Source organism: Salvelinus fontinalis, chromosome 26 (genome assembly GCF_029448725.1).
Source record: "Salvelinus fontinalis isolate EN_2023a chromosome 26, ASM2944872v1, whole genome shotgun sequence".
Classification (NCBI taxonomy): Eukaryota; Metazoa; Chordata; class Actinopteri; order Salmoniformes; family Salmonidae; genus Salvelinus; species Salvelinus fontinalis.
In genome coordinates, this window is record NC_074690.1 from 18,001,521 (window position 1) to 18,029,248 (window position 27,728).

Sequence of the window (27,728 nt, forward strand, 5' to 3'; positions counted from 1 at the left end):
TTGTGCTGTCTGGTTTTCTTAATATAAGGAACTTGAAATTATTTTTTCTTTTGATACCAAATACTTTTTCTCAAGTAATATTTTTCTGGGTGACTTATGTCATTTTCTATTAAGATATCTTTACTGTTACTCAAGTATGACAATTGGGTACGTTTTCCACCACTGCCTTCAACTCTGGTTTCTCTTCAGTAACTAATAAACCTTTCGCCTTTCACTAAGTAATTACAATTTGGAGTCAATGAAATACACTGCTCAAAAAAATAAAGGGAACACTTAAACAACACAATGTAACTCCAAGTCAATCACACTTCTGTAAAATCAAACTGTCCACTTAGGAAGCAACACTGATTGACAATAAATTTCACATGCTGTTGTGCAAATGGAATAGACAAAAGGTGGAAATTATAGGCAATTAGCAAGACACCCCCCAAAACAGGAGTGATTCTGCAGGTGGTGAACACAGACCACTTCTCAGTTCCTATGCTTCCTGGCTGATGTTTTGGTCACTTTTGAATGCTGGCGGTGCTCTCACTCTAGTGGTAGCATGAGACGGAGTCTACAACCCACACAAGTGGCTCAGGTAGTGCAGTTCATCCAGGATGGCACATCAATGGGAACTGTGGCAAAAAGGTTTGCTGTGTCTGTCAGCGTAGTGTCCAGAGCATGCAGGCACTACCGGGAGACAGGCCAGTACATCAGGAGACGTGGAGGAGGCCGTAGGAGGGCAACAACCCAGCAGCAGGACCGCTACCTCCGCCTTTGTGCAAGGAGGTGCACTGCCAGAGCCCTGCAAAATGACCTCCAGCAGGCCACAAATGTGCATGTGTCAGCATATGGTCTCACAAGGGGTCTGAGGATCTCATCTCGGTACCTAATGGCAGTCAGGCTACCTCTGGCGAGCACATGGAGGGCTGTGCGGCCCCACAAAGAAATGCCACCCCACACCATGACTGACCCATCGCCAAACCGGTCATGCTGGAGGATGTTTCAGGCAGCAGAACGTTCTCCACGGCGTCTCCAGACACTGTCACGTCTGTCACATGTGCTCATGTGCTCAGTGTGAACCTGCTTTCATCTGTGAAGAGCACAGGGCGCCAGTGGCGAATTTGCCAATCTTGGTGTTCTCTGGCAAATGCCAAACGTCCTGCACGGTGTTGGTCTGTAAGCACAACCCCCACCTGTGGACGTCGGGCCCTCATACCACCCTCATGGAGTCTGTTTCTGACCGTTTGAGCAGACACATGCACATTTGTGGCCTGCTGGAGGTCATTTTGCAGGGCTCTGGCAGTGCACCTCCTTGCACTAAGGCGGAGGTACCGGTCCTGCTGCTGGGTTGTTGCCCTCCTACGGCCTCCTCCACGTCTCCTGATGTACTGGCCTGTCTCCTGGTAGCGCCTGCATGCTCTGGACACTACGCTGACAGACACAGCAAACCTTTTTGCCACAGTTCGCATTGATGTTCCATCCTGGATGAACTGCACTACCTGAGCCACTTGTGTGGGTTGTAGACTCCGTCTCATGCTACCACTAGAGTGAGAGCACCGCCAGCATTCAAAAGTGACCAAAACATCAGCCAGGAAGCATAGGAACTGAGAAGTGTTCTGTCGTCACCACCTGCAGAATCACTCCTGTTTTGGGGGGTGTCTTGCTAATTGCCTATAATTTCCACCTTTTGTCTATTCCATTTGCACAACAGCATGTGAAATTTATTGTCAATCAGTGTTGCTTCCTAAGTGGACAGTTTGATTTTACAGAAGTGTGATTGACTTGGAGTTACATTGTGTTGTTTAAGTGTTCCCTTTATTTTTTTGAGCAGTGTATATAAACACTATGTGCAGAGCTTTTTATTTTGAGGGCTATTTTTGTAAAAGATGTGATTCTATATCCTAATCTGGCCACAGACAAAACAGGAATTGAGGATTGGGTCTGTCTGCACAACTAAGAACCTCTTTCCTTTGTACTTGTTCAACATGTCTTCTACGGCTCGCATGCAAATAATTCAAGCTGTTTCAGATGTAAGGGAAATATTATGGATGTGACTGTGACAATGTGGGTTTTAAACACTTTTTTTATAGATGTGAGATGCTGCCTGCTCCATTTGTGACTTCAGTAATGTTAGTGTACTTGCAATGCCGGCTCATGGTGATGCTAATGTATATCAGCCCAGCATCTCTTAACCATTCATGGGTCGGTGTCCTGCTGGAAGACCCACAACATTCAATGGAGACCTGTTTTTTGGACACTGGCTTGAACATTGCACTACAAAACACCAGATAATCTGATGATCTCATGATGCCTTGCCCACATTCAAGGTCCCCAGTACAAGAGGCAGCAAAAGGAACCCCAGGGAGGTTATGATCATTAGATGCTTAATTTGGTCATCAGTGAACACAGGGCTGATCTGTATTGCCCAAGTGCTCTAGTTTTGTTTAATTGGTCCACAGACCATTTCCCCTGGGACTTTGGCTTATTAGGTGGGTTTTTGAGAAGTTCAGTCAGGCTTTCTTGTCTCCTTCAGCAGTGGGGTCTTCCTATGCCTACCATCACCCAAATGAAGTGTTCAAAGGAAATAACATCCTCCCTACAATCAATTATGGGGGAGGTATAATAATGCTGTACACACACACACACACACACACACACACACACACACACACACTTGTCATATGCTACTGCTGCCCTGATCTTTACTTTAAGCTTATTATCTATCCTGATGCCTAGTCACTTTACCCTGCCTTCATGTACATATCTACCTCAAATACCTTATTATTATCTATCCTGATGCCTAGTCACTTTACCCTGCCTTCATGTACATATCTACCTCAAGTACCTTATTATTATCTATCCTGATGCCTAGTCACTTTACCCTGCCTTCATGTACATATCTACCTCAAATACCTTATTATTATCTATCCTGATGCCTAGTCACTTTACCCTGCCTTCATGTACATATCTACCTCAAGTACCTTATTATTATCTATCCTGATGCCTAGTCACTTTACCCTGCCTTCATGTACATATCTACCTCAAATACCTTATTATTATCTATCCTGATGCCTAGTCACTTTACCCTGCCTTCATGTACAAATCTACCTCAAATACCTTATTATTATCTATCCTGATGCCTTGTCACTTTACCCTGCCTTCAAGTACATATCTACCTCAAGTACCTTATTATTATCTATCCTGATGCCTAGTCACTTTACCCTGCCTTCAAGTACATATCTACCTCGTACCCCTGAACATGAATCTGGTACTGGTACTCCCTGTGTATAGCTGCACATTGATCTGTTACTGGTACTTTGTGCATATAGCTGCGCTTTGATCTGGTACTTCCTGTATATAGCTGCACATTGATCTGGTACTTCCTGTATATAGCTGCACATTGATCTGGTACTTCCTGTATATAGCTGCATATTGATCTGGTACTTCCTGTATATAGCTGCATATTGATCTGGTGGATGCGGTGGATAGAGACGCAGCCCATGCAAAAAAAACCTGATATCTCTATCTTAAACTGACTTTGATGGGGAGTTTTATTATGTTACCTAAGGAAAGACTCTCACGAACACGATGGTGTTCTCCGTTTTGCTCTACAAGTGTTACCTTCACCTCTGAAGGTAAGCAGGACTGTTTAAAAAAAAATCTTTATGTATGGAAGTCAAATCAAAATCAGATGTTATTAGTCACATGCGCCGAATACAACAGGTGTTACAGTGAAACAGGTGTTACAGTGAAATTCTTACTTACAAGCCCCTAACCAACAATGGAGTTTAAAATAAATAAATAAGAATAAGAAATAAAAATAACAAGTAATTAAAGAGCAGCAGTAAAATAACAATAGCGAGACTATATAAAGGGGGGGGGGTACCGGTACAGAGTCAATGTGCGGGGGCACCGGTTAGTCGAGGTAATTGAGGTAATATGTACATGTAGGTAGCGTTATTAAAGTGACCATGCATAGATCATAACAACAGAGAGTAGCAGGGGGGGGGGGGGGCAATGCAAATAGTCTGGGTAGCCATTTGATTAGATGTTCAGGAGTCTTATGGCTTGGGGGTAGAAGCTGTTTAGAAGCCTCTTGGACCTAGACTTGGCGCTCCGGTACCGCTTGCCGTGCGGTAGCAGAGAGAACAGTCTATGACTAGGGTGGCTGGAGTCTTTGACAATTTTTAGGGCCTTCATCTGACACAGCCTGGTATAGAGGTCCTGGATGGCAGGAAACTTTGCCCCAGTGATGTTCTGGGCCATACGCACTACCCTAGTAGTTTTGTGCCTACCCAAAAATAGGGTTAAATATGTGTAATGATAATGCTGTTAAATCAGCACCTTGATATGCCACACCTGTCAGGTGGATGGATTATCTTGGCAAAAAATTCTAAATCAAATAGCTAAATGATCCATGGTATGACAATCTTAAAACAATTCCATATGTTAGCTTAGTACCCCCTCCTCAACGGCTTAGACTTTTAGAGGCGATTAAGGTGTTTACTTGTCCTAATAATGCAAAAGATTGCTCAGAAAACCAGGTGTTTTAATCAGTGTATGCTCACTTCGATTTTGACCTTACACCGATTAAGGTAAACAGAGTAAGGTGTTTACATGACTATTGCATAATCTGCCTACTGCCATAATCAGTTTAAAATCAAATTATTCGTGTGCATGTAAACATACTAAATATAATTGAAAGCAAGTCTAAGAAGTGGTAGATCTGTTCTCTGTGTGCTCTTTCTACGCTTCCCATTCTTAAGTTTCATTTTTGCATCTTTTACTTTCAGTTCTGTAAACCAGCTTCAAACAGCTGAAAATACAATATTTTCGGTTTTGGAAAATATATTTCATAGTGGTTTAGATGGTACAATTATTCTCTGCACTGCACTTGCTTATTTTGTCACATAATCAGAAATTAGGCAAACTATTCAAACTAGTTTAGCATCCAGGAAATGCTGGGGTGATTTCTGCATAGTGCATCATTAGAAAAATAATTTAAAACAATTCAAATCAATTGCCCATCTAAGCATTACCCCATGAATGAGCTCCAAGTTCCTCTGTCCTTCACACCGACTGATGATCAGTCTGATTTGATTTGACCATGCCCCATTGCTCATGTGCACACATTTATCGACCATATCCACTGTGCTCCCCTAAAAACGCCATACAAAGAGGATGACTCTGATAAATTGGAGAAACTTCTCTGGAGATGAGCCTGATAAGATTATTCAGACTGTAACGACTAACTGGCTGACTTACTGACTGACTGATTGACTGACTAGCAGACTGACTAGCAGACTGACTGGCTGGCTGACTGACTGTAGCGACTGGCTGACTGTAGTGACTAGCTGACTGGCTGACTGTAGTGACTGGCTGACTGTAGTGACTGGCTGACTGACTGGCTGGCTGACTGACTGTAGCGACTGGCTGACTGACTATCTAGCTGACTGGCTGGCTGTAGCGACTGGCTGGCTGACTGTAATGACTGGCTGACTGACTGGCTGGCTGACTGTAGCGACTGGCTGACTGGCTGACTGACTGACTGGCTGGCTGACTGTAGCAATTGGCTGACTGGCTGGCTGACTGACTGGCTGACTGTAGCGACTGGCTGACTTACTAACTGGCCGACTGACTGTAGCGACTGGCTGACTGACTGGCTGGCTGACTCTGACTGACAGACTGGTTGGCTGTCTGTACCGATTGGCTGGCTGACTGTATCCACTGGCTGACTGACTGGCTGGCTGACTGTAGCAACTGACTGGCTGGCTGACTGACTGTAATGACTGGCTGACTTACTGGCTGGCTGACTGGCTGACTGGCTAGCTGACTGTAGCAACTGGCTGACTGGCTGGCTGACTGACTGTAGCGACTGGCTGACTGACTGGTTGGCTGGCTGTACCGACTGGCTGGCTGACTGACTGTAGCGACTGGCTGACTGACTGACTGGCTTGGTGACTTGCTGACGCTGGCTAATTGACTGTATATCTTGTTAAGGACAAGGTTCTTTACCCAGCTAATATCATTGTTATTGTCCTGTAAACATTACAGCCTACCCTTACCTCACATAGACCCACGTTACAGCAAACCAAATAAGGTAATCGCAGTAAGAAGCACAGGGAGTTGTATGCTTCATTTCCTCTTTGGATTGGCACGGTTTCCAATAAGCTATCCAAGAAACTGATATGCCTTTATGATTTCCTTATCTGAGTTGGTTACATAAACTTTGACTGTTTAGAGCTTATTTTTTCTTATTCTAATTCCACAAGGAAATTGTCCCTTAAATCAGGACCCCGTTTTTTTCCGATATCATTTCTGTTTAGTGAATTAACAGTTACTATTTTACAATCATGGACAAACAATACTTGTTCCAGAACAACACAGGGTTCATTTGCCAGTTTGGTATAGTTTGCTGTAGCTCGGTGAGAGAATACAAAGTGCTTTTTTGAACAGAACTTATTGTAGGAAACAAATGTCCTATTATTTTTCAGTTAATGCCTATTTGTGTGTGTGAGGTGATGCACACGTCCTATTAACTAGAGGGAATTCCTTGACTAACCATTATCAGTGTGATGCAGGTGTGGGATCCATCTCCAAGTACTGTATAAGATGAATACTGTGAAATGCTTATTTACAAGCCCTTAACCAACAGTGCAGTTCAAGAAGAAGAAAATATTTACCAAGTAGACTAAAATAAAAAGTAATAATAAAAAGTAACACAATAAGAATAACGAGGCTATATACAGGGGGCACCGGTACGAGTCGGTGTGCAGGGGTACAGGCTAGTAATCTGTACATGTAGGTGGGGGCGAAGTGACTATGCATAGATAATAAACAGAGAGTAGCAGCAGTGTACAAGAAGAGGGGGGGGGGGGGGGTCAATGTAAATTGTCCGGTCGTGATTTTTTTGAATTGTTCAATAGTCTAATGGCTTGGAGGTAAAAACTGTTGAGGAACCTTTTGGTCCTAGACTTGGCACTCCGGTACCGCTTGCCATGTGGTAGCAGAGAAAACAGTCTATGACTTGCGTGACTGGAGTCTCTGACAATTTTATGGGCTTTCCTCTGACACCGCCTATTATATAGGTCCTGGATGGCAGGAGCCTTGGCCCCAGTGATGTACTGGGCCGTTCACACTACCCTCTGTAGCGCCTTACGGTCATCTTACTACTATTACTGTAGTAAGATGGCGTTGGTGGCTTCATGAACAGAGCGACCATGTCTACCGGCGCCATAACACCTGCTAAATATGTGTATGCAACCAATAATATTTTACTTTATTTTGTATCAATACAGAAACTAGACCAGTGTCTGCTGCCGTTAACACCAAAGAGCACTACCATAGTTTCATAAGAGCTCCCAGCTCATAAACTCTCTCTAACATGTTCTGTGATTCAATTTGTAGATTTTGATATGGATTATTTAGGTTACTGGTTAGCGTCTGGAAGCAGGCCCAGAATTGAAGGGCGTATTGGTCCAAACGCACGAGGAGAGTGAGTGGGTAGGAGCCGACTTTGCTCCGGTCTTCTTGAGTCTGCAGCATGACAGATCAAAGTCAAAGTGCCATAAAGGAGATGTGTCAGGGCCAGGAGTTTCAGTCGTTTCCTCGTTCCTTGTGCTATCCTGGTAGGATTGTGTTAACGTCATCTAACAAACATATGAGCCCCACATCTACTGTACAGGACTAACTAAAGAACTGGCATTTCAATGAGGACCATCACCTGAGTTGCTACGAGTAAGTTGGCCGATGTGTGTTTTTGTGGTATTTCTTGTGGAGTTATGAAATGTGGCAATAGTCATTACCCACTGGGTACAAACATCAATTCAACATCTATTCCACGTTAGTTCAATGTAATTTAATTGAAATGACGTGAAAACAACATTGCTTCAACCAGTGTGTGCCCAGTGGGTAGTCTGAACGGTGTAGAGTAACGATTTGCAGTCATTTCAGTCGTCCTTCTAGAAGGCGATAAAAGGCCTCGAGTTCTGTATTGTTGGTCTTGTATAATATGTTGTTAGAATGGACGATTGTAGTTATTGAGCACCATTATCACCATATAATCACCATTGGAATCTTTTCTTTCAAAATTGACATCACAGACATTGAGAGCACAGTATCTCCCGGTTTACATTATATAATCCACAGATAATTCTTGAAAAAATGCATGACTCGTGTCTCTCTTGTTTCTTGAATTTAGGAAATAGGAGGGTTTTATCATGGTGATGTTGAGAAAGGTAAGCTCCTCGATATGATCTATGTTGACTATTTGATCAATGTAACCCGGATGCCATCCTTTGGTTATAAAGGTTTTTGAAATAGAACACCGTTATGTGATCAGCACTTCCATTGCCTAGTCATTCCAACTCCTTTGGGCCTGAAAATAACCCTAGGAGATGACTATACAGTGCAAAGAAATTTGATACCGGGGACTAGGAATTCTCTCAGGCATTACGTCTGAATGTGATCTATCTAGGGTTTGGTGACAATGTCATTGCCATTCAATTCAGGAAATGGCTTGAAATAGAAAAATCCCTATTCCGGTATCAAATCTGGTTGCAATGTATAGCCATCTCCTATGGTCATTGTCATGTAGTTGGGAAGACAGCGTAAACAGATCTGTGCTAGAAAATACCTATGTTGAATTGTAAGCTTTAGCACACTGGCAATCTTAGATGCTCCACAAACGATTTATTAGATCTTACACAATGATCCTACGGTCACCAGTGTGATGGAGTTTCTTGCAATAGGTCTTTGCACGCTATCCTTTTTTTCAATAGAATAACACGCTTTTGAATGTAAGGGTAAAAGCTGCATTCTTTCAAATGTATGATCCTGAACCACTGAGCTTCTTGCTCCCAGGGTGAGTGGGTGTGGGTGGACTCTGGTACCGGGGTGCCCATTGGAGCCCGGGTCAAAGTGACCGACACTGGACACCAGCTGCTGGTGGACGATGAAGGAAAGGTGACCGTGGTACTTCATTATACTTGTATTGTATTGAATTGTATGACTCTAGTATTTTAATGTACTGCTGGTCTCAAATTAGCTCTTGATACAAATCAATCACTTTAGGGAATAATCTATCAAAGTACTATCTCATTTACAAATTACATAATTTAGAACGTTAAAAACATTTGTTTATTATTATCTTTTTACTGTATTTTTGCATTCTGCACTGCTCTGTTATAAAATTATGTAATGCCAAAACCAAAAACTTAAAGGGACAGTTTAAAAACAAAGCTAAAGTTTTCAGACCTTCAGACCTCAAAATGTGACATTATGTAACTGAAGATGTCTAACAAATCCAGTATTGATGTCAATCTGTCTAAAGTGCTATGTATTTTCCCTGTATTGTTCCCAGGAATACAAGCTGTCCCAGAAGGACGACTCCATCAGGGTGATGCACCCCACCTCGGTGGAGGGGGTGGACGACATGATCCGCCTGGGGGACCTCAACGAGGCTGGGCTCCTCAGGAACCTGCTGGTCCGACACAGACAAGGCATTATCTATGTGAGTCCCCTGTTGTACTACACTACCCATAATGCTCGGTGTAACATAAAAGGTTTGGTCTTGATGTTCTGAATCTTTTGAAGCTAACATATTGGCGTAACCCATCTCCGTACCAATACACCCATCACTGCTCCTACACATGCTTGCTGTACATTCAGACCCTTTCCACGCTATGGATGTTGGACTATTTTGTTTATGTTGGAAACAAGCAGAAGACATATGAAAGATTCATGAATGACGTTCACAGAATTATTAATGTGGTGCCCCCCCAAAAAGTGGTCTGCGCAAGCCTAAACCTCTGTTATTGTCTGGCGCACAGACCTACACAGGCTCTGTGCTGGTGGCAGTCAACCCTTACCAGGAGCTTCCTCTCTACACCGCCGACCAGGTGAGGCGGTACCATGGGCGTAGGCTGGGCGAACTACCCCCGCACGTCTTTGCCATCGCAGATACCTGCTACTTCAACATGCGCCGCCACAACAGAGACCAGTGCTGTATCATCAGGTTAGACTGGCAGCATTCAATAGGAAACCAAAGCAGAAGTGTCACTTTTTTAAATTATGTTTGGAATATGGAATATATTTTTGGGGATTTGATTTGAAGATGCTCTTTGGAGGGGTTCAGTCCTACTTTTTACATTGACATTTACACTGGATATACACCTGAAATCCAAGAACTGATGGACTGTCTCTCCCTTTTCTCTGTCAGTGGGGAGTCGGGTGCAGGGAAGACTGAGAGTACCAAGCTGGTACTTCAGTTCCTGGCTGCAGTAAGTGGACAGCACTCCTGGATAGAGCAGCAGATACTGGAGGCTAACCCTATATTAGAAGGTAGGCTCTTTACTGATTCAAATATTTTCTCTACAGTACATCTCTCTCCCTCTCTTTCTCTCTCTCTATGTCTCTCTCTGTCTCTCTCTCTCACACACGGACACACACACGGACACATGCACACACATACACATCTATGAGACTAAGAGGGGTCTGTGTTTTTACACAGACACACACACTATCGTAATTGTTGTTACTCATGACAACGTTTCTATTCCTGCGTTCCCCTAGCATTTGGGAATGCCAAAACAATTCGCAACGACAACTCCAGTCGCTTTGGGAAATACGTGGAAATCTTCTTCAACAAAGATGGCGTCATCGAAGGGGCTCGACTGGAACAGTACTTACTGGAGAAGTCTCGTGTCTGCCATCAGGTAGGGCAGCAAAGGCAGTATCTTTTAATAACACGTAGAACATGAGGAAATGTCATTGCTAATTGCTTCATAAAGGGATTTGATTCCAAAACCATCTAAACTATCTCTGGTAAACAACAGGTTCGTCTAATTTAATATTAATTTATGTGTGTTCGTACTTGGGAGAGGACAAAATTCATTGTTGGATTTTCCAGTATCAAGGCAAAAAGGTTTAATGTCATGAGATTTTGATATATTGATATCAGGGGCGAAAATCTGAGATCAACCTTGGAGGGGACAATTACATTAAATTTTCTCAAGAGCAATTCCTGAGGGGGACACCAAAAGTAGTGCTGTAACACATAGCATACGTTGTTAAATGTATATTGAGGAACCATAATTCCTACAACTGGATAATTGATAGGTACAGTAGTTAACTGAAGGGTTTTCCCAACTTGTTAAAATGTTTAAATCATTATAATTCTACTACTAATAATAGTTATAGCAGTGCTCCTTACCAGTCCAGTATGTATGCAGGTATTCGTACTTACAACCAGCAATATCAAGAAAGGTCAGTAGGTGACAATGGTACTGTACACTGTATGGGTGTAGTTTTCATAAATACAATGAACATGGTGTGATCACATCTAAAAGAATCTCCATTGAGAACCATCACAAAGTTGGTCTCCGTATTGAATTGACCTTTTAATTTGACTTTTTCTGATACATTTATATAGTCATTAAATATGTCCACCTGGCCTGAGTCTAATACAATATCTTTACAAGAACAAAAAGCTTAAAATAAGTACAGTTCTAAAAGCAAAATAACTACTTCAATGAAAAACCCAAATAAATCAACCAAAATATCCTTCAGTCAGTGTCTCAACTCTTCAAACAGCAGCTATGGACAAGTATGTCGCACAAAGTATGCAATTTTAAATAAAATAACATGAAATAAATCATTTGTAAGTGTACTAAAAACTACTAAACAAAAGAACAACTATCAATTACACCATGGGTTCTCAAACAGGGGTCCATGGACTAATTGCAAGGGGTCCGTGAAATAAAAAAGTGTAATGAATGTAGTCAGTACCACAAGGTTTCCAGTAAGTTTACATATAATATAGAGGGGGTGGAGGTCCCTGAGGACTGCTCAAAACCTTGCCTGCCTTGCCTCAAAATATGTAGGGGTTCCAGTACCCCAAAAAGGTTGAGAACCACTGCTATACACACTACTGAACAAAAGAACCGAGCATATGTTTGCGGGTTTCCTCAACAACACATCAGTTGGCATATTCGCAATGCCCTCGCCTGTTGTCTCCGACACCCTGTATAGCCCAATAAACTCCTTGTGAGGGACAAGGTCATGGTCAACATAATGCAGACAGACATTCTCCTGTTCAGCACCAGAGACATCTTGAGTACCATCAACAATTAATGAAAATTGTACAATCGGAAGAGACCTAATCTCAGCTGCAATGCCTCGAATGACTATTGGCCATGATGTTCAGAATTTCATTCTGTGCTTTGGGGCCTGTGTACATTGTGGTACGCTCTGTTAACCACTTCAGTAAAATGGGATCATCCTCTTCTGCCCTAAGTTTCAAAATCTGGTATAAATTCCCACTGTCATCCGTGTGGCCTCTAAAGGCTTGTCCCTGTCTTACTACATGCCGCACCGAACTAACAATTTTCATCAAGCAATGCCTTGCGTCATCCAGCTGTTTACCCCACGCGCTGGACATAACTGGACACTGATTGGATTTAGCTGGTGTGCTGTTACAGTTACAAAGTGGCGGTGGGTTTGGCAATTTTGATGTGCTGTGAATTTTTCAATGCCTTTTCTCCAGTTCCTAAATCCTGCACTAATGAAGGCAGCATCAGCTCTTTGGCCAAAAGATGGCTGGCTTGAAAACCCTTGGCTACAGTGAAAACACAACACTCCTTTTATTGATGGATTATAATGTAGCCAGGGGAAATCGCGAAACCATCTCTCTTGAAACGTCAACACTCTGTTGGCAAGAGTTTGCGGTTCTATAAATTGTGGGTGTGGCTGATATGGTTTTGTGCCATCACTGTGGTAACTGGACAATGCTGTGCCACTGTCCCCTATACTGGTGCTGCTGGCAACAAGGGTGACACTTGGTCCTGCCGTGGCTGTGACACTGTCCTCTGAAGTCTCTCTCCCTGGCTCTTTCCCTTTCACCACCCTAACTGACTCAGTCTGTCTCCTAGAAAATAAATAAGGTGTTTGCCGTACTCCTAACTACCGGTACCCAAAACTACACAATTAATCACAACAGCAATACCATTGCCGTAAACAAATCTTAGTTTAGTCACCAGTTTAAGTTGAGAGTGGGGGTATCCATGGCATTTTCCAATTATGTCCCTATTTTACAAGTCAAAAAAATGGAGAACCTTTCATAATGTTGCCAAACAAAGACTCAACAAACTTACCTGAGACTCCCTGTCCCTGCCAGTCTGTCCCTGCATATCTGTCCCCCGCTCTGCTGTCTGTGTGCCATCTGTTGCCTGCTCTGCCTAATGACATCATTGTGAAACATTTCCATTAGCATTTCACTTCTTTCTTATGAACATTTTATCAACTAGTCTTTGAGATATTAGGATACTAGAGTTCTTACTATGCGTTTTGGTGTACTGACAAATACTCTGATGTCCGTCTTCTTACTTTTTTCTGCCATATTTCTACCTGGCTGGCTGGCTGGCCTAGCTGCACACACACAAATTTACACAACACATGCTGCAACCTTTTGTAATTTAAATAGTTTGTTTCATATTGGCTGGCTTCCAACAATAGCTGAATTTGTAAAGCTAGCGAGCACCAATTCCGTTTCTGTGTGTTTGCTATAATCTTTGCTACCTGGTTAAATAAAGGTGAAATAAAATAAAATAAAAAAAGTTCACTAGCGACAATTTATCTTTTGCAACGAGACCATTATATATATTTAAGACAATGGTAGAAGAGAGTGTAGTTCTGTTCAGTTTGGACTTCAGTTTATTGCTAACCTTATCACAGGGACGTCGAAGCACTACAGCTGCATGCTGATCTTGGAATAAACTGACGATAGCAAAGATTCCATCTTTGACGACGCCCCATAAATGGAATAGGTACTAGCTAGCTTGATAGTTAATGTTTGCTTTAGTTTGCGAGCTAGCTCTGCAAATTCAACTAGTGTGTGAACCCTGCCAACATAAAAATAAATAAATAACATTGCTATGGACGTGCTATGGATTGACTGGATTAACCTCACGTCAGTTACGTACATGTGCCTTTCGGACAGTAGATACGAACCCTTTATTACCTTGCCAGCTAAAGAACTGGCAGTGGATCAAACCATTGTGAGGCAAAGGGCGGGGGGGGGGGTCGCAATCTTTTGAAATTTAAATGCGCTATTAAGTGTCTATAATCAGCACAAGTGCTTTCATTGCGTATTATTAATATTATTGAAATTACATAGTTATGTTTACAGTGATATATTGGGGGGGACAAATCATATTTTTCCCAAGATGGGGGGGTCGTGTCCCCCCCGTCCCCCCTGGGATTTCCGCCTATGATTGATATATGTAACACTACTGTTAATTTTTACTAACTAACCCTAGGCCATCGAGGAGCGGAACTACCACATATTCTACTGCATGTTAAAGGGGATGACAACAGAACAGAAAAAAAATCTGTGTTTGGGAGATGCCTCTGAATTCAACTACCTCAAGAGGGTAATATCACCAGACTGCTACAACATGACCACTTACATGTTTTCCTGCTCACATTTATACTTCTAGCTCATTAATACATTACATTTTTACTGGGTACAACTAAGTAACTGTCCACTGGGCACAGACGTCAGTTCAACGTCTAGTTTTTATTTACAGTGCCTTCAGAAAGTATTCATATCCCTTCACTTATTCCACATTTTATTGTGTTACAGTCTGAATTCAAAATTGATTAAATTGCGTTTGTTTTCCTTACCCATCTACACACAATACCCAATACTGACAAAGTGAAAACATATTTTTAGAAATTTGGGAAAATGTATTGAAAATGAAATACAGAAATATCTCATTAACATACATTTTCACACCCCTGAGTCAATACATGTTAGAATACCCTTTGGCAGCGATTATGGCTTTGTGTCTTTCTGGGTAAGTCTTTAAGAGTTTTGCACACCTGGATTGTACAATATTTGCACATTATTCTTTAAAAAAATTCTTCAAGCTTCGTCAAGTTGGTTCTTGATCATTGCAGACAGCCATTTTCAAGTCTTGCCACAGATTTTCAAGACGATTTAAGTCAAAACTGTAACTAGACCACTCAGGAATATTTAATGATGTCTTGATAAGCAACTCCAGTGTAAATTTGGCCTTGTGTTTTAGGTTGTTTTCCTGCTGAAAGGTGAATTTGTCTCCCGGTGTCTGTTGGAAAGCAGACTGAACCAGGTTTTCCTCTAGGATTAGCTCTATTCCGTTTATTTTTATCCAACAAAAACTCCCTAGTTCTTGCCGATGACAAGCATACACATAACATGATACAGCCATAACCATGCTTGAAAATATGAAGAGTGGTAGTGATGTGGTTTGTTGGATTTGCCCCTAACGCAACACTTTGTGTTCAGGACATGAAGTTAATTTTGTAGTTTTACTTTAGTGCCTTATTGCAAACAGGATGCATGTTTTGGAATATTTGTATTCTGTACAGGCTTCCTTCTTTTCTCTCTGTCATTTAGTTAGTATTGTGGAGTAACTACTATGTTGTTCACAGCCAACTCTGTAGCTGTTTAAAGTTACCATTGGCGTCATGGTGAAATTCCTGATCAGTTTCCTTGCTCTCCGGCAACTGAGTTAGGATAGATGCCTGTATCTTTGTAGTGACTGTGTGTATTGATACACCATCCGAAGTGCAAATAATAATTGCTTTTTTGTACCCAGCTACCAATAGGTGCCCTTTGCGAGGCATTGGAAAACCTCCCTGTTTTTTGTGGTTGAATCCGTGTTTAAAAGTGACTGCTCGACTGAGGGACCTTACAGATAATTATATGTGCAGGGTACAGAGATAAGGTAGTCATTTAAACATCATGTTAAACGCTATTATTGCCCACAGAGAGAGTCTGTGCAACTTATCGTGTAACTTGTTAAGCACATTTTTACTCCTGAACTTATTTATGCTTGCCATAACAAAGGGATTGAATACTTATTGACTCATGAAATATCAGCTTTTCCTTTTTAATTAATTAGTAAATATTTCTAAAAACATAATTCCACTTTGACATTATAGGGTATTGTGTGTAGGCCAGTGACACAAAATCTCACCTCAATCCATTTTAAATGTAGGTTATAACACAACAAAATGTGAAATAAATCAAGGGGATTGAATACTTTTTGAAGGAAACTGTATAACCTTAGACCCTGTGTTCTAAAGGGGGACTGTATTGTCTGCGATGGACGTGACGATGCTAAGGACTACACCCGTATCCGCTCGGCCCTGAAAATCCTCACCTTTACTGAGACCCACTGCTGGGAAATCCTCAAGCTGCTTTCTGCACTACTCCACCTGGGCAATGTCAGCTTTGAAGGTGGAGTCCTCTCTGGGTCTATGACCTGATGTTGGGGATATGACCTGGGCCTTGTCCTCACCCAATCCCCCCCAACCCAAATGGCCATATTTCTCATAAAATACTTGAATGTTGATGTGTTTTTGTTGTTGTTATTTATTTATTTTTAATGTGAAAGCTCTGATTGACCAAGTTTTCTTTTGTTATTTACCTTACAGCCTCCATCTTGGATAACATGGAGAGCTCTGATGTCAGTTCATCGGATCACTTTACAATTGCAGCCAAATTGCTGGAGGTAGGCATATTTGTTGCCATTGTTGCCTTTTTTTTCTGGTTTGTTTTTTAATAACGTATTATGAATATACAGTACAGTTTATATGATATACATATATCTTCATGTCTTGCTTACAGGTGCAGCCTGCGTCTCTGGGTGTGAGCTTGACTTACCGCTCCTTCATGACCAACAGAGAGCGAGTGTCCAAACCCCTCAGCTCTGAACAGGCAGCCGACTGCAGGGACGCCTTCGTTAAGGTAATGATGCCACACCTGTTTGAAGGTGCCAAGGAAAGATATACAGTAGGCTACCTCCTGAAAGAAGAGGGAAGACAAAATACATATTCATAAAGGCACATAATCCTTACTTACTCACCGTGGGTGAATGGACGTAACTCGAGTCTTCCATTGACATCAGTGCACGATTTACTTGATTGCTGAGTTAAGCGCTCTAGGTTTTGGTCCATATTCTATTCAAGAGTATGTGTGTTGTTTGTGTCATGATTTCTTCAGGCAATATATGGTAAACTATTTATCTGGATTGTTGGGAGAATCAACAGTGCCATCCATAAGACTTCCACCAATGGTCCCAAATACGTCCGTAACTCCATTGGCTTGCTGGACATCTTTGGGTTTGAGAACTTTGCCTCAAACAGGTATTCCAGTCAATATCAAATACTAATTTCCCTTGTTGTTTGCAACAGTCGACACGCAGATAGTTTAATACAGGCTTGTATGTCCTTCATGCTCTCACCCCGATCCTATGTAACCAACCGGTCAATAACAAAAGCTTTTTCCACATGCTTTTTCACAGCTTTGAACAGCTGTGCATCAACTTTGCCAATGAGCAGCTGCAGCAGTTCTTCGTGCGTCATGTGTTCAAGCTGGAGCAGGAGGAGTACACCAAGGAGGACATCGTCTGGAAAAACATCACCTTCAACGACAACACACAAACCCTTGATCTCCTTGTTGGGAAGCCCCTCAATGTGTTGGCTCTGATTGATGAGGAGAGCCACTTTCCCAAGGTAAACTATTTCAAATTCCTATAATAAACCCTGCTGTGGAGGCCATCTGAATTGGTGAGGTTTGTGACAACCTTGAATGTTTCTTCCAGGGCACAGATGTCACCATGTTGAACAAGATGAACCAGGTTCATGCCAAGGGCAACATCTACATTCCGTCTAAGAACACCCACGACATGGAGTTTGGGATCCGCCATTTTGCTGGGGTTGTTTACTATGACTCAAGAGGTAACCAGAAGAAAAGGGGATCACATAAAATATTAGTTGATTTGCTGGGACACAGGAATATGTGTTTTTTTACTCACTATTTGATCCTGTATGTTTTTTGTCCAGGATTCCTGGAGAAGAACAGAGATACTCTCAGCTCTGACATGATCAAGTTGATTGACACGACCACCAACAAGCTGCTGAGACATATCTTTGAGACGCAGCTCAGTGCTAATGTAGTGAAGAACCCTGCCAGCAACAACAGGATCCTTATGACACCCAAGAGCTCTCTACGGGTTTGTAGCTGCTGTTATTATTTGGATTCTATCCAACTCCTGTTAGCTACACTGAATCAAAATATAAAACGCAACATGCAACAATTTCAAAGATTTTACTGAGTTACAGTTCATATAAGAAAATCAGTCAATTGAAATAAATAATTTAGGCCCTAATCTATGGATTTCACATGACTAGGAATACGGATACGCATCTGTTCGTAACAGATACTTTTAAAAAAAGGTAGGGGCTTGGATCAGAAAACCAGTTAGTATCTGGTGTGACCACAATTTGCCTCATGCAGCGCGACACATCTCCTTCACATAGAGTTTATTAGGCTGTTGATTGTGGCCTGTAGAATGTTGTACGACTTCGTTCAATGGTTGTGCGAAGTTGCTGGATATTGGCAGGAACTGGAACATGCTGTCGTACAGGTCAATACGGAGCATCCCAAACATGGTCAATGGGTGACATTTCTGGTGAGTACGCAGGCTGGGACATTTTCAGCTTCCAGGAATTGTGTACAGATCCTTGTGACATGGGGCCATGCATTACCATGCTGAAACATGAGGAGATGGTGGCTGCTGAATGGCGGGACAATGGGCCTCAGGGTCTCGTCACGGTATCTCCGTGCATTCAAATTTCCATCTATAAAATGCAATTGTGTTCATTGTCCGTAGCTGATGCCTGCCCATACCATAAACATGGGACACTCTGTTCACAACATTGACATCAGCAAACCGCTCGCCCACACAACGCCATAGAGGCTGTCTGCCATCTGCCCGGTACAGTTAAAACCGGGATTCACTTCTCCAACGCCGAACTGCAGTCAGATCAAGACCCTGGTGAGGATGGCGAGCACGCAGATGAGCTTCCCTGAGACGATTTCTGACAGTTTGTACAGAAATTCTTGGGTTTTGCAAACCCACAGTTTCATCAGCTGTCAGGGTGGCTGGTCTTAGATGATCCTGCAGGTGAAGAAGCTGGATGTGGAGGTCCTGGGCTGGCGTGGTTACACGTTGTCTGTAGTTGTGAGGCCGATTGGACGTACTGCCAAATTCTCTAAAATGACGTTGGAGGGGGCATATGGTAGACAAATGAACATTCAATTCTCTGGCATCAGCTCTGGTGGACATTCCTGCAGTCAGCATACCAATTGCACGGTCCCTCAAAACTTGAGACATCTGTGGCATTATGTTGTGTGACAAAACTGCAAATGTTAGAGTGGCATTTTATTGTCCCCAGCACAAGGTGTACATGTTTAACCTCTTTTGGCGCATGAACAGCTAGCGGGACACCTACGACAACATCCGGTGAAATTGCAGAACGCGAAATTCAAAATACAAAAATTGTAATATTAAACAGTCATGAAAATACAAGTGTCATACATCATTTAAAAGCTTAACTTCTTGTTAATCCAGATTTCAAAAAAGATTGATTTCAAAAAAGCTTTATGGCGAAAGCATACCATGCGATTATCTGAGGACAGCACCCCACACCAAAATACTTTTTCAACCAGCACAGGCTTCACAAAATCACAAATAGCGATTAAATAAATCACTTACCTTTGAAGATCTTCCTCTGTTTGCAATCCCAAGGGTCCCAGCTACACAATGAATGGTCGTTTTGTTCAATAAAGTCCTTCTTAATATTCAAAAAAGTCAGTTTAGTTGGCGCCAATGATCTCAGTAATCCACTCTTTCAACATGCATACAAACAAATCCAAAAAGTTACCAGCAAAGTTCGTCCACAAGTCAAACGATGTTTCTAATTAATCCTCAGGTACTCTAATATCTAAATAAACAATAATATTTAAGACAGAGAATAGTATGTTCAATAGGGAAGATAAATAATGAAGAGTGGGCACCTCATTCACGTGCCAACAAGACCACTTTTCTAATGAGAGACACCTTGTAGTTCTTCAAACTACTTGTTCATTTTTCAAAAAAGACTGTTGACATCTAGTGGAAGCCATAGGAACTGCATTCTGGGTCCTATCTATTTGTATTTCCCATAGGCAAGCACTGGCCTGGCAAGCAAATAGCCTGTGACCTCAAAAATAATTCTGGATGGATTTTCCTCAGGTTTTTGCCTGCCATATCAGTTTTGTTACACTCACAGACATTATTTTAATAGTTTTAGAAACTTCAGAGTGTTCTCCATTGAATGCTACCAAGTATATGTATATCCTAGCTTCTGGGCCTCAGTAACAGGCTGTTTACTTAGGGCACATCAGTCATCCATTATTCTGGACAAAAACAGTATGCTAATGAAGTTAATCAGCTTCTTGATATGCCATACCTGTCAGGTGGACTGGTTATCTTGGCAAAGAAGAAATGCTCACTGACAGGGATATAAACATATTTGTGCACAACATTTGAGAGAACTATGTTTTTTTGTGTGTACAGAAGATTTCGGGTATCTTTTATTTCAGCTCATGAAACATGGGACCAACACTTTACATGTTGCGTTTATATTTTTGTTCAGTATATATTCACCAAAAACAAAAGCTAAGGGTTTCCGTATTTCATGTAGATTAGCAGTATTATTCATTATTCATACATTATCTATCCATTATTCATCAAGTAATCTGTGCTTTGGTAACATCCAATGGTTAGATTTAGGGTCATCTAAAAAGTATTGCACTGGGGGAATTCCAGTTTCTCCACGTGGCTTTCCTATATATATGGTCACTGACAACGGTCCAAAATTCCACACAGATGACATTGTGATCTTTCTCCTCAAAGGCGGCCCAGACGGACGGCAGGAAACAGGTGTCCACGCTGAGCGGTCAGTTCCGCCAGTCCCTGGACTCCCTCATGAAGGCCCTGTCCATCTGCCAGCCACACTTTATCCGCTGCTTCAAGCCCAACGACAACAAGAAGTCCATGGTGAATAAGACAGCCATTTGTAGCACTGGGCCAGATACAGCGAGACAGGATTCATTGATGGTGCAATATCACAATCGGTGGAGGTCAAACTCACACAAAACAGAAAAAATGTGGTTAGGTAGAATGGCAGTTTCACACCATAAACATTTTACAATTCCACGGAAGTCCCCTTTTTCCATCCTACAGTGCACTCTACTCTACTAAAACAAGCTTATGAATGTCTCTGTCTTCCTCAGTGTTTTGACAGAGACCTGTGCATACGTCAGCTGCGGTATTCTGGAATGATTGATACCATCAGAATCCGAAAACTGGGATATCCAATCCGTCACACGTTCAAGCAGTTTCTGCAGCGGTACAGAGTGCTCCTGAAGACAACCGTCTGTGACCCCAAAACTGTAAGACATTAATATTTAGAATATGATGATGATGATAAAGATGACAGAAATAATGATATTTGTTAGCATTCAAATCTCCAAAGTTGTTGTTGCTTTTAGTTTTATATCGTCCTCCCTCTCCTAACCCAGGAGTCAGCATCAGCCTGCTGTATTGCCATTTGCAAGGCCGTGATCACAGGACATGACGACTGGAAGATCGGCACGACTAAGATCTTCCTAAAGGTGCAGTTAAACCTAGATTTTCCTGTCCAAGTCAAATGATTCTAAGCCGTAATGTGTACACCACCCAGCCGGGGAAGGATATGGCTTGAAAACGTACCTCAATCCATGTCACGCCCTGACCTTAGAAAGCCTTTTTATTTCTCTATTTGGTTAGGTCCAGGTGTGATTTGGGTGGGCATTCTAGTTTGTCTATTTCTTTGTTGGCTGGGTATGGTTCCCAATCAGAGTGTCACGCCCTGACTTTAGTTATATTTGATTTCTTTATTATTTGGTTAGGTCAGGGTGTTACAAGGGTGGTTTGATTAGTTTTTGTATTGTCTAGGGGTTTTTGTTTTGTCTAGGGTTTTTTGGTTATCTATGGGGATTTGTATTGTCTAGGGGTATGTAGGTTTATGGTGGCCTGAATGGGTTCCCAATCAGAGACAGCTGTTTATCGTTGTCTCTGATTGGGGAGCCTATTTAGGTTGCCATTTTCCATGTTGGTTTTGTAGGTAGTTGTCCATGTTTAGTTGCCTGTGAGCGTTGGCTTCACGTGTCGGTTGGTTGTTTATTGTTTTGTTGGCGACATCGTTAAATAAACAAGTATGTACGTTCAAAACGCTGCGCCTTGGTCCACTCCTTTAAACGGCCGTGACACAGAGGCAGCTGTCTATCGTTGTCTCTGATTGGGGATCATACTTAGGCAGCCCTTCTTCCCACCTTCAGTTGTGGGATCTTGTTTGTGTGTAGTTGCTTTCTGCACTGCATATAGCTTTATGTTCGTTTTTGTATTTTGTTGTTTTTTGGTGTCATTTTAATAAAATAAAAATGTACGCCTACCACGCTGCACCTTGGTCTTCATCTTTCAACGAGCGTAACAATCCAAGGGTGGAAGATGACGCTGTACTCCTAGTTATGCCAGTATCCGAACTGACAAATGGGAGAAGATTGCTAGTTTTGAATCAAATGGCCCTTTTTCATTCTCATGCTAGGCTAGCGAGACTAAACCAAAGGCTAGCAGAGACTAAGCCAAAGGCTAGCAAAGACTAGCAGTATTTCAATCTTCTCCATTTGTCAGTTCAGTATGGGGATGCTTAACACCCCGACAGTCCTACAATCTAAGCTAGATGCCCTCAATCTCACACAAATCATCAAGGAACTCACCAGGTACAACCCTAAATCCGTAAACATGGGCACCCTCATAGACATTATCCTGACCAACTTGCCCTCCAAATACACCTCTGCTGTTTTCAATCAGGATCTCAGCGATCACTGCCTTATTGCCTGTATCCGCTATGGGTCCGCGGTCAAACGACCACCCCTCATCACTGTCAAACGCTCCCTAAAATACTTCTGCGAGCAGGCCTTTCTAATCGACCTGGCCCGGGTATCCTGTAAGGATATTGACCTCATCCCGTCAGTCGAGGGTGCCTGGTCGTTCTTTAAAATGAATTTCCTCACCATCTTAGATAAGCATGCCCCTTTCAGAAAATGCAGAACTAAGAACAGATTGGTTAACTCCAGAACCGGACTGCAATTGCATCGAATAGTCCCCGCGATATGCAACTGTTCAGGGAAGTCAGGAACCAATACACACAGTCAGTCAGGAAAGCAAAGGCTAGATTTTTCAAGCAGAAATTTGCATCCTGTAGCTCTAACTCCAAAAAGTTTTGGGACACTGTACAGTCCATGGAGAACAAGAGCACCTCCTCCCAGCTGCCCACTGCACTGAGGCTAGGTAACACGGTCACCACCGATAAATCCATGATAATCAAAATTTCAATAAGCATTTCTCTATGGCTGGCCATGCCTGACTCCTGGCTACTCCAACCCCCACAGCTACTCGCCCGAGCCTCCCCAGCTTCTCCTTCACCCAAATCCAGATAGCAGATGTTCTGAAAGAGCTGCAAAACCTGGACCCGTACAAATCAGCTGGGCTAGATAATCTGGACCCTCTCTTTCTAAAACTATCCGCCACCATTGTTGCAACCCCTATTACCAGCCTATTCAACCTCTCTTTCATACTGTCCGAGATCCCTAAAGATTGCAAAGCTGCCGCAGTCATCCCCCTCTTCAAAGGGGGCGACACTCTAGACCCAAACTGCTATAGACCTATATCTATCCTGCTCTGCCTCTCTAAAGTCTTCAAAAGCCAAGTTAATAAACAGATCACTGACCATTTCGAGTCCCACGTACCTTCCCCACTATGCAATCAGGTTTCCGAGCCGGTCACGGGGTGTTAAGGTCACCTAACAGAACAAACTCTGAAGCTAGATGGGGGGCGATGAATTCACATATGGTGTCCAGGGCACAGCTGGGAGTGGAGGGGAGGGGGGGGGGCACCATGTCGACAAAGGATCCAAGCCAGATGGCGAAAGAGGAATTGTAGTTGTAGTAATTTAGTTGGCTAGCCGGGAGATGCGCCTGGCTCACGGCTAACTGGTGCTAGCTTCGGGGCAGGGGCGTTAGCCACTATAGCCACTCGGTAGCAGCGGTGATCCGGTGCCAAGGTCCAGAGCTTACGGCAAGGATCCAGTGGAGTAGTGGATTCTAGCCATGTTTGGGTGGAGTCCGGGTGAACAACTGAGTAGGCCGGGAGGTGGGCCTGGCCTGGCTCAGGGCTAGCTTCGGTACTGGGTCACTCGGTGGCAGCTAGCTAGCTGTGAAGATCAGGAGTAATGGTCCAGGGTTTACCGCAGGAATCCGGCGTTGTAGTGGAGAAACTGTCCGATACTGGTAGGCTGGCAAGTATTATCCAGGCTAAAAAAAGGGCTGGTATCTGTGCAGAAGGTAAAGGCCGCTAGCAGTGGCTAACAATGACTTAATATGGGCATCCTGAATTAGCTGGTTAGCTTCTGATGGCTAGCTTCTGATGGCTAGGTGGTTCTGGCTATAAGGTAAAAAAAAAAAAAATGCGGTTCCGTATCACATTGGGTGAGGCAAGTTTCCGGAAGGTATAACTGATTTAAAATGGAAAAGAGATTGAAAATAAAATTGAAATATATACAAAAAAGGACGAAAAATACCAAAGTACACGAGAGGACGAACAAAACACGTCTGCACTACTACGCCATCTTGGAAGAGCAGCCATGTTATAACAGCAGTGATGGAATCCCAAATGTCACTTAAAGCAATTCGAATATGTTTCAATGATGTTGGTCTATGTTTTTGAAAAGGTCCACATTAGTCGTCTATAACCTGTCTCCACCCTCTTCCCATTCAGGATGCCCATGACTCCCTACTGGAGTGGGAAAGAGAGCGAGAGCTCAACAGGAAAGCCCTCATCATCCAGAGGGTCATTCTTGGCCACAGAGACAGGTAAATGAGGAACACTGAGACACACAGCTTGGAAGGAACACAGGATAGAAAATGGCATGCGACATGTCATACCTGACACAGGGGCTTCAATGTTTGGGATGTTGTAAGACATTACATTGCACACTGGCAGTGGTCACTGACAATACCCCAATCTAAAGGTTTACCACAGAGTTACATACAGTTGTTACTATTATTTTAATACAGTAGTTCTTACAGTCTGCACTATTGATGTTTTGTTGAAATCTATTCCTCTTGTAGGAAGAGCTTTGTAAAGAAAAGGAGAGCCGTGGTGGTGATACAGAAGCATTGGAGAGGTTACAAAGACAAGAGACAATATAGAAAGGTAAGTCACTGATTAAGTTTCAAGTGGCGATTAGGGAGGTCTAATGCCGAAAAAGAAAGACAATTTTTGTCTACTTTACCAATATTTTCTCCTCTTTTTGCCAAAAAATGAGTGTGAAGTTCCAGTATTTAGCTACACCACTACATGGTAAAAAGTAATTAAATACTGAAAACACTACCAATATTTGAATTGAGTTCAACTACCACCAAGCTACAGCAAAATACTATTAAATTACTAGTTGAACTACATATAGTTTAGTACACCACAACACTGGTAAGGAGTCAACTCAGATACACTTTTGTAGACAAACTGGGATGATATTGATTAAATGCCCTAGCTAAGGAGTGCACATTATTGTGCTGATAGAGATTTTCAAATGTTCTTTTTTTTATAGGCTGGATCAGCTTTTAACATATCTTTCGGTTTTCTCTCTGCTGCTCACATTTACCTTCTACAAACATAATTTATCCTCCTCTCCGTCTTGTTCGACTAGCTCCAGCGCGGCTTTCAGCGTCTGCAGTCTAAGATCCGTGGTCGTCTGTCCCGGCTGCATTACTTGAAGGAGCTGGCGGCGGCCGTCACTATGCAGTCCCAGGTGCGCGGGTACCTGGCCAGGAAGAGTTATAAGAGCAAGAGAAAAGCTGTGACTGTCCTCCAGGCACACACCAGAGGCATGCTGGCTAGGAAGACCACCAACAAGATAAGAACAGATGTGAGTTCTGACATTTGAGAAAAGTGTGTGTGTGTGATTGCAAGCCTGTTTTTGCACCTGTGTGCAAATGCAATATATCTCTGTGTGTGTGTGTGTGTGTGTGTGTGTATGTGTGTGTGTGTGTGTAAGCCTGTTTTTGCACCTGTGTGCAAGTTCAATATATCTGTGTGTATGTGTGTGTGTCTGTGTTAGGCATTCCTATCAGCCCGGGAGCGGGAGACGAGGGAGCAGACAGCCGCAGAGCTCCAGCGGAGGCTAGAGGAGGTCCTCAGCCAATCACAACAGGCTGCTGCCGAGCCAGAGCCAGTCAGTGAGCAGGAAATGGTGGAAACCATGTTTGAATTCCTGCCCCACAAAGTGTCAGTAGGAGGGCGGGAGGGCCCGGCTCCAGAGGGCTTTGAGGTGATGCTCACAACCAATGGTGGATCTTAATGTCATATCAACATATGTTTCCATTTGCTATAGTCTTATATGTCTTATTACCTCAGTGATGAACACTGCTAACAGAATGACCACATCTACCTAATCGTCTCTTCTCATTGAAGAAGCATTATAATATTCTACTATTCTCTCCAACTCAAAGAAAAAAGAAACTGAGTATCCAACTGCACTCTCCCTATCCGTCCTCAGGACTTGGAGAGAACGCGAACAATCCCAGAGGTGACTGAGGAGAGCCGAGAGGAGAGTCAAGATGAGAGCCCAGTAGAAATCCCAGCTCCGGTAGTAGTACAAGTACCAATACCAGTACCAGTACTAGCTCGGACTGAACCAACTCCTGCACCAGCACCAGTACCAGTGGAGCTACCAGTGGTGGAGTACAATGATGAGGATGAGGAGTTCTCCTTCATCAAGTTCAGTGCTCTGCACTTCCAGGGCTCTGCTACCCACAGTCACATAACCCAGAGGCTGCGGCAGCCCCTGCTCTACCACGAGGACGAGGGGGACACACTGGTGAGAAGTCAACATCAGGCTTCTGTGTCTCTCAGAGGGATCCAAAGCAAGGATGGCATTTTTCTTCACATTTTCCACATTATAAACTGGGTGGTTCGAGCACTGAGTGCTGATTGTCTGAAAGCCGTGGCATATCAGACCATACACCACGGGTATAACACAACATGCCTTTTTACTGCTCTAATTAAATTGGTAACCAGTTTATAATAGCAATAAGGCACCTCTGGGGTTTGTGGTACATGGCCAATATACCACGGCTAAGAGCTGTATACAGGTACTCCGTGTTGCGTCGTGCCTAAGAACATGCCCGTAGCCGTAATATATTGGCCAAATACCACCCCCCCCCCCGGGCCTTATTTCTTAATTCTCCTCTCCTCCTCCCTCATTTTCCTCCTGCTGTTTTTGTTTTGTTCCTCACTTCACCTCATTCTTTTCTTTTCCCTTCCATTCCCCACTTTCTCCTCTCCTCTTCACTCCTCTCCGCTCCTCTCATCTCCATTCCTCTCTGCTCCGCTCCTCTCCGCTCCTCTCTGCTCCTCTCTGCTCCTCTCCAGGCCTGTCTGACAGTGTGGTGGATCATCTTGAGGTTCATGGGGGACATCGCTGAGCCTAAACAGATCAACCAGGAGCCCTCCACCGTCATCCAGAAGAACCTTGGCCAGAGACAGAACAGGAGGCTCAGCAATCTGGTGGGCCTGGATCAGGTACTGAACATTAGGACTTAACCTTATATTCAACTCAGTTCAATAGGACTTTATTCATCCCTGACGGGCAATAGGAAAAATATCGCTACTCACTGATTCCCTTAATGTGATGACAATAGACACTTGTGTCATTTTGTGTGTTTCTAATAGTTTCCTATTGTACTGAGTTTTTGCTGACTGAATTCACCC

At 43.0% G+C, this 27,728-nt stretch overlaps 1 protein-coding gene across 2 annotated transcripts in view; it reads left to right on the plus strand.

Moving 5' to 3' along the window:
• The first annotated feature begins 7,267 nt into the window (after positions 1-7,267).
• The window catches only part of LOC129823792 (unconventional myosin-VIIa-like), a 39,451-nt gene continuing 18,990 nt past the window's right edge, over positions 7,268-27,728 (plus strand). The window contains exons 1-24 of one of the 2 annotated variants that reach the window (XM_055882766.1): positions 7,268-7,722; positions 8,186-8,222; positions 8,848-8,949; positions 9,347-9,496; positions 9,816-10,000; positions 10,205-10,326; positions 10,558-10,700; positions 14,301-14,414; positions 16,114-16,267; positions 16,465-16,541; positions 16,658-16,777; positions 17,033-17,175; positions 17,334-17,544; positions 17,634-17,769; positions 17,875-18,044; positions 20,772-20,915; positions 21,152-21,310; positions 21,440-21,532; positions 24,735-24,829; positions 25,088-25,172; positions 25,666-25,884; positions 26,077-26,286; positions 26,515-26,835; positions 27,390-27,539. In XM_055882766.1, the coding sequence (XP_055738741.1) occupies positions 8,205-8,222; positions 8,848-8,949; positions 9,347-9,496; positions 9,816-10,000; positions 10,205-10,326; positions 10,558-10,700; positions 14,301-14,414; positions 16,114-16,267; positions 16,465-16,541; positions 16,658-16,777; positions 17,033-17,175; positions 17,334-17,544; positions 17,634-17,769; positions 17,875-18,044; positions 20,772-20,915; positions 21,152-21,310; positions 21,440-21,532; positions 24,735-24,829; positions 25,088-25,172; positions 25,666-25,884; positions 26,077-26,286; positions 26,515-26,835; positions 27,390-27,539 (3,321 nt within the window). In that variant the 5' untranslated portion in view covers positions 7,268-7,722; positions 8,186-8,204. The remainder of the gene's footprint in view (positions 7,723-8,185; positions 8,223-8,847; positions 8,950-9,346; positions 9,497-9,815; positions 10,001-10,204; positions 10,327-10,557; positions 10,701-14,300; positions 14,415-16,113; positions 16,268-16,464; positions 16,542-16,657; positions 16,778-17,032; positions 17,176-17,333; positions 17,545-17,633; positions 17,770-17,874; positions 18,045-20,771; positions 20,916-21,151; positions 21,311-21,439; positions 21,533-24,734; positions 24,830-25,087; positions 25,173-25,665; positions 25,885-26,076; positions 26,287-26,514; positions 26,836-27,389; positions 27,540-27,728) is intronic. The other variant, XM_055882767.1, reaches the window with a different exon arrangement.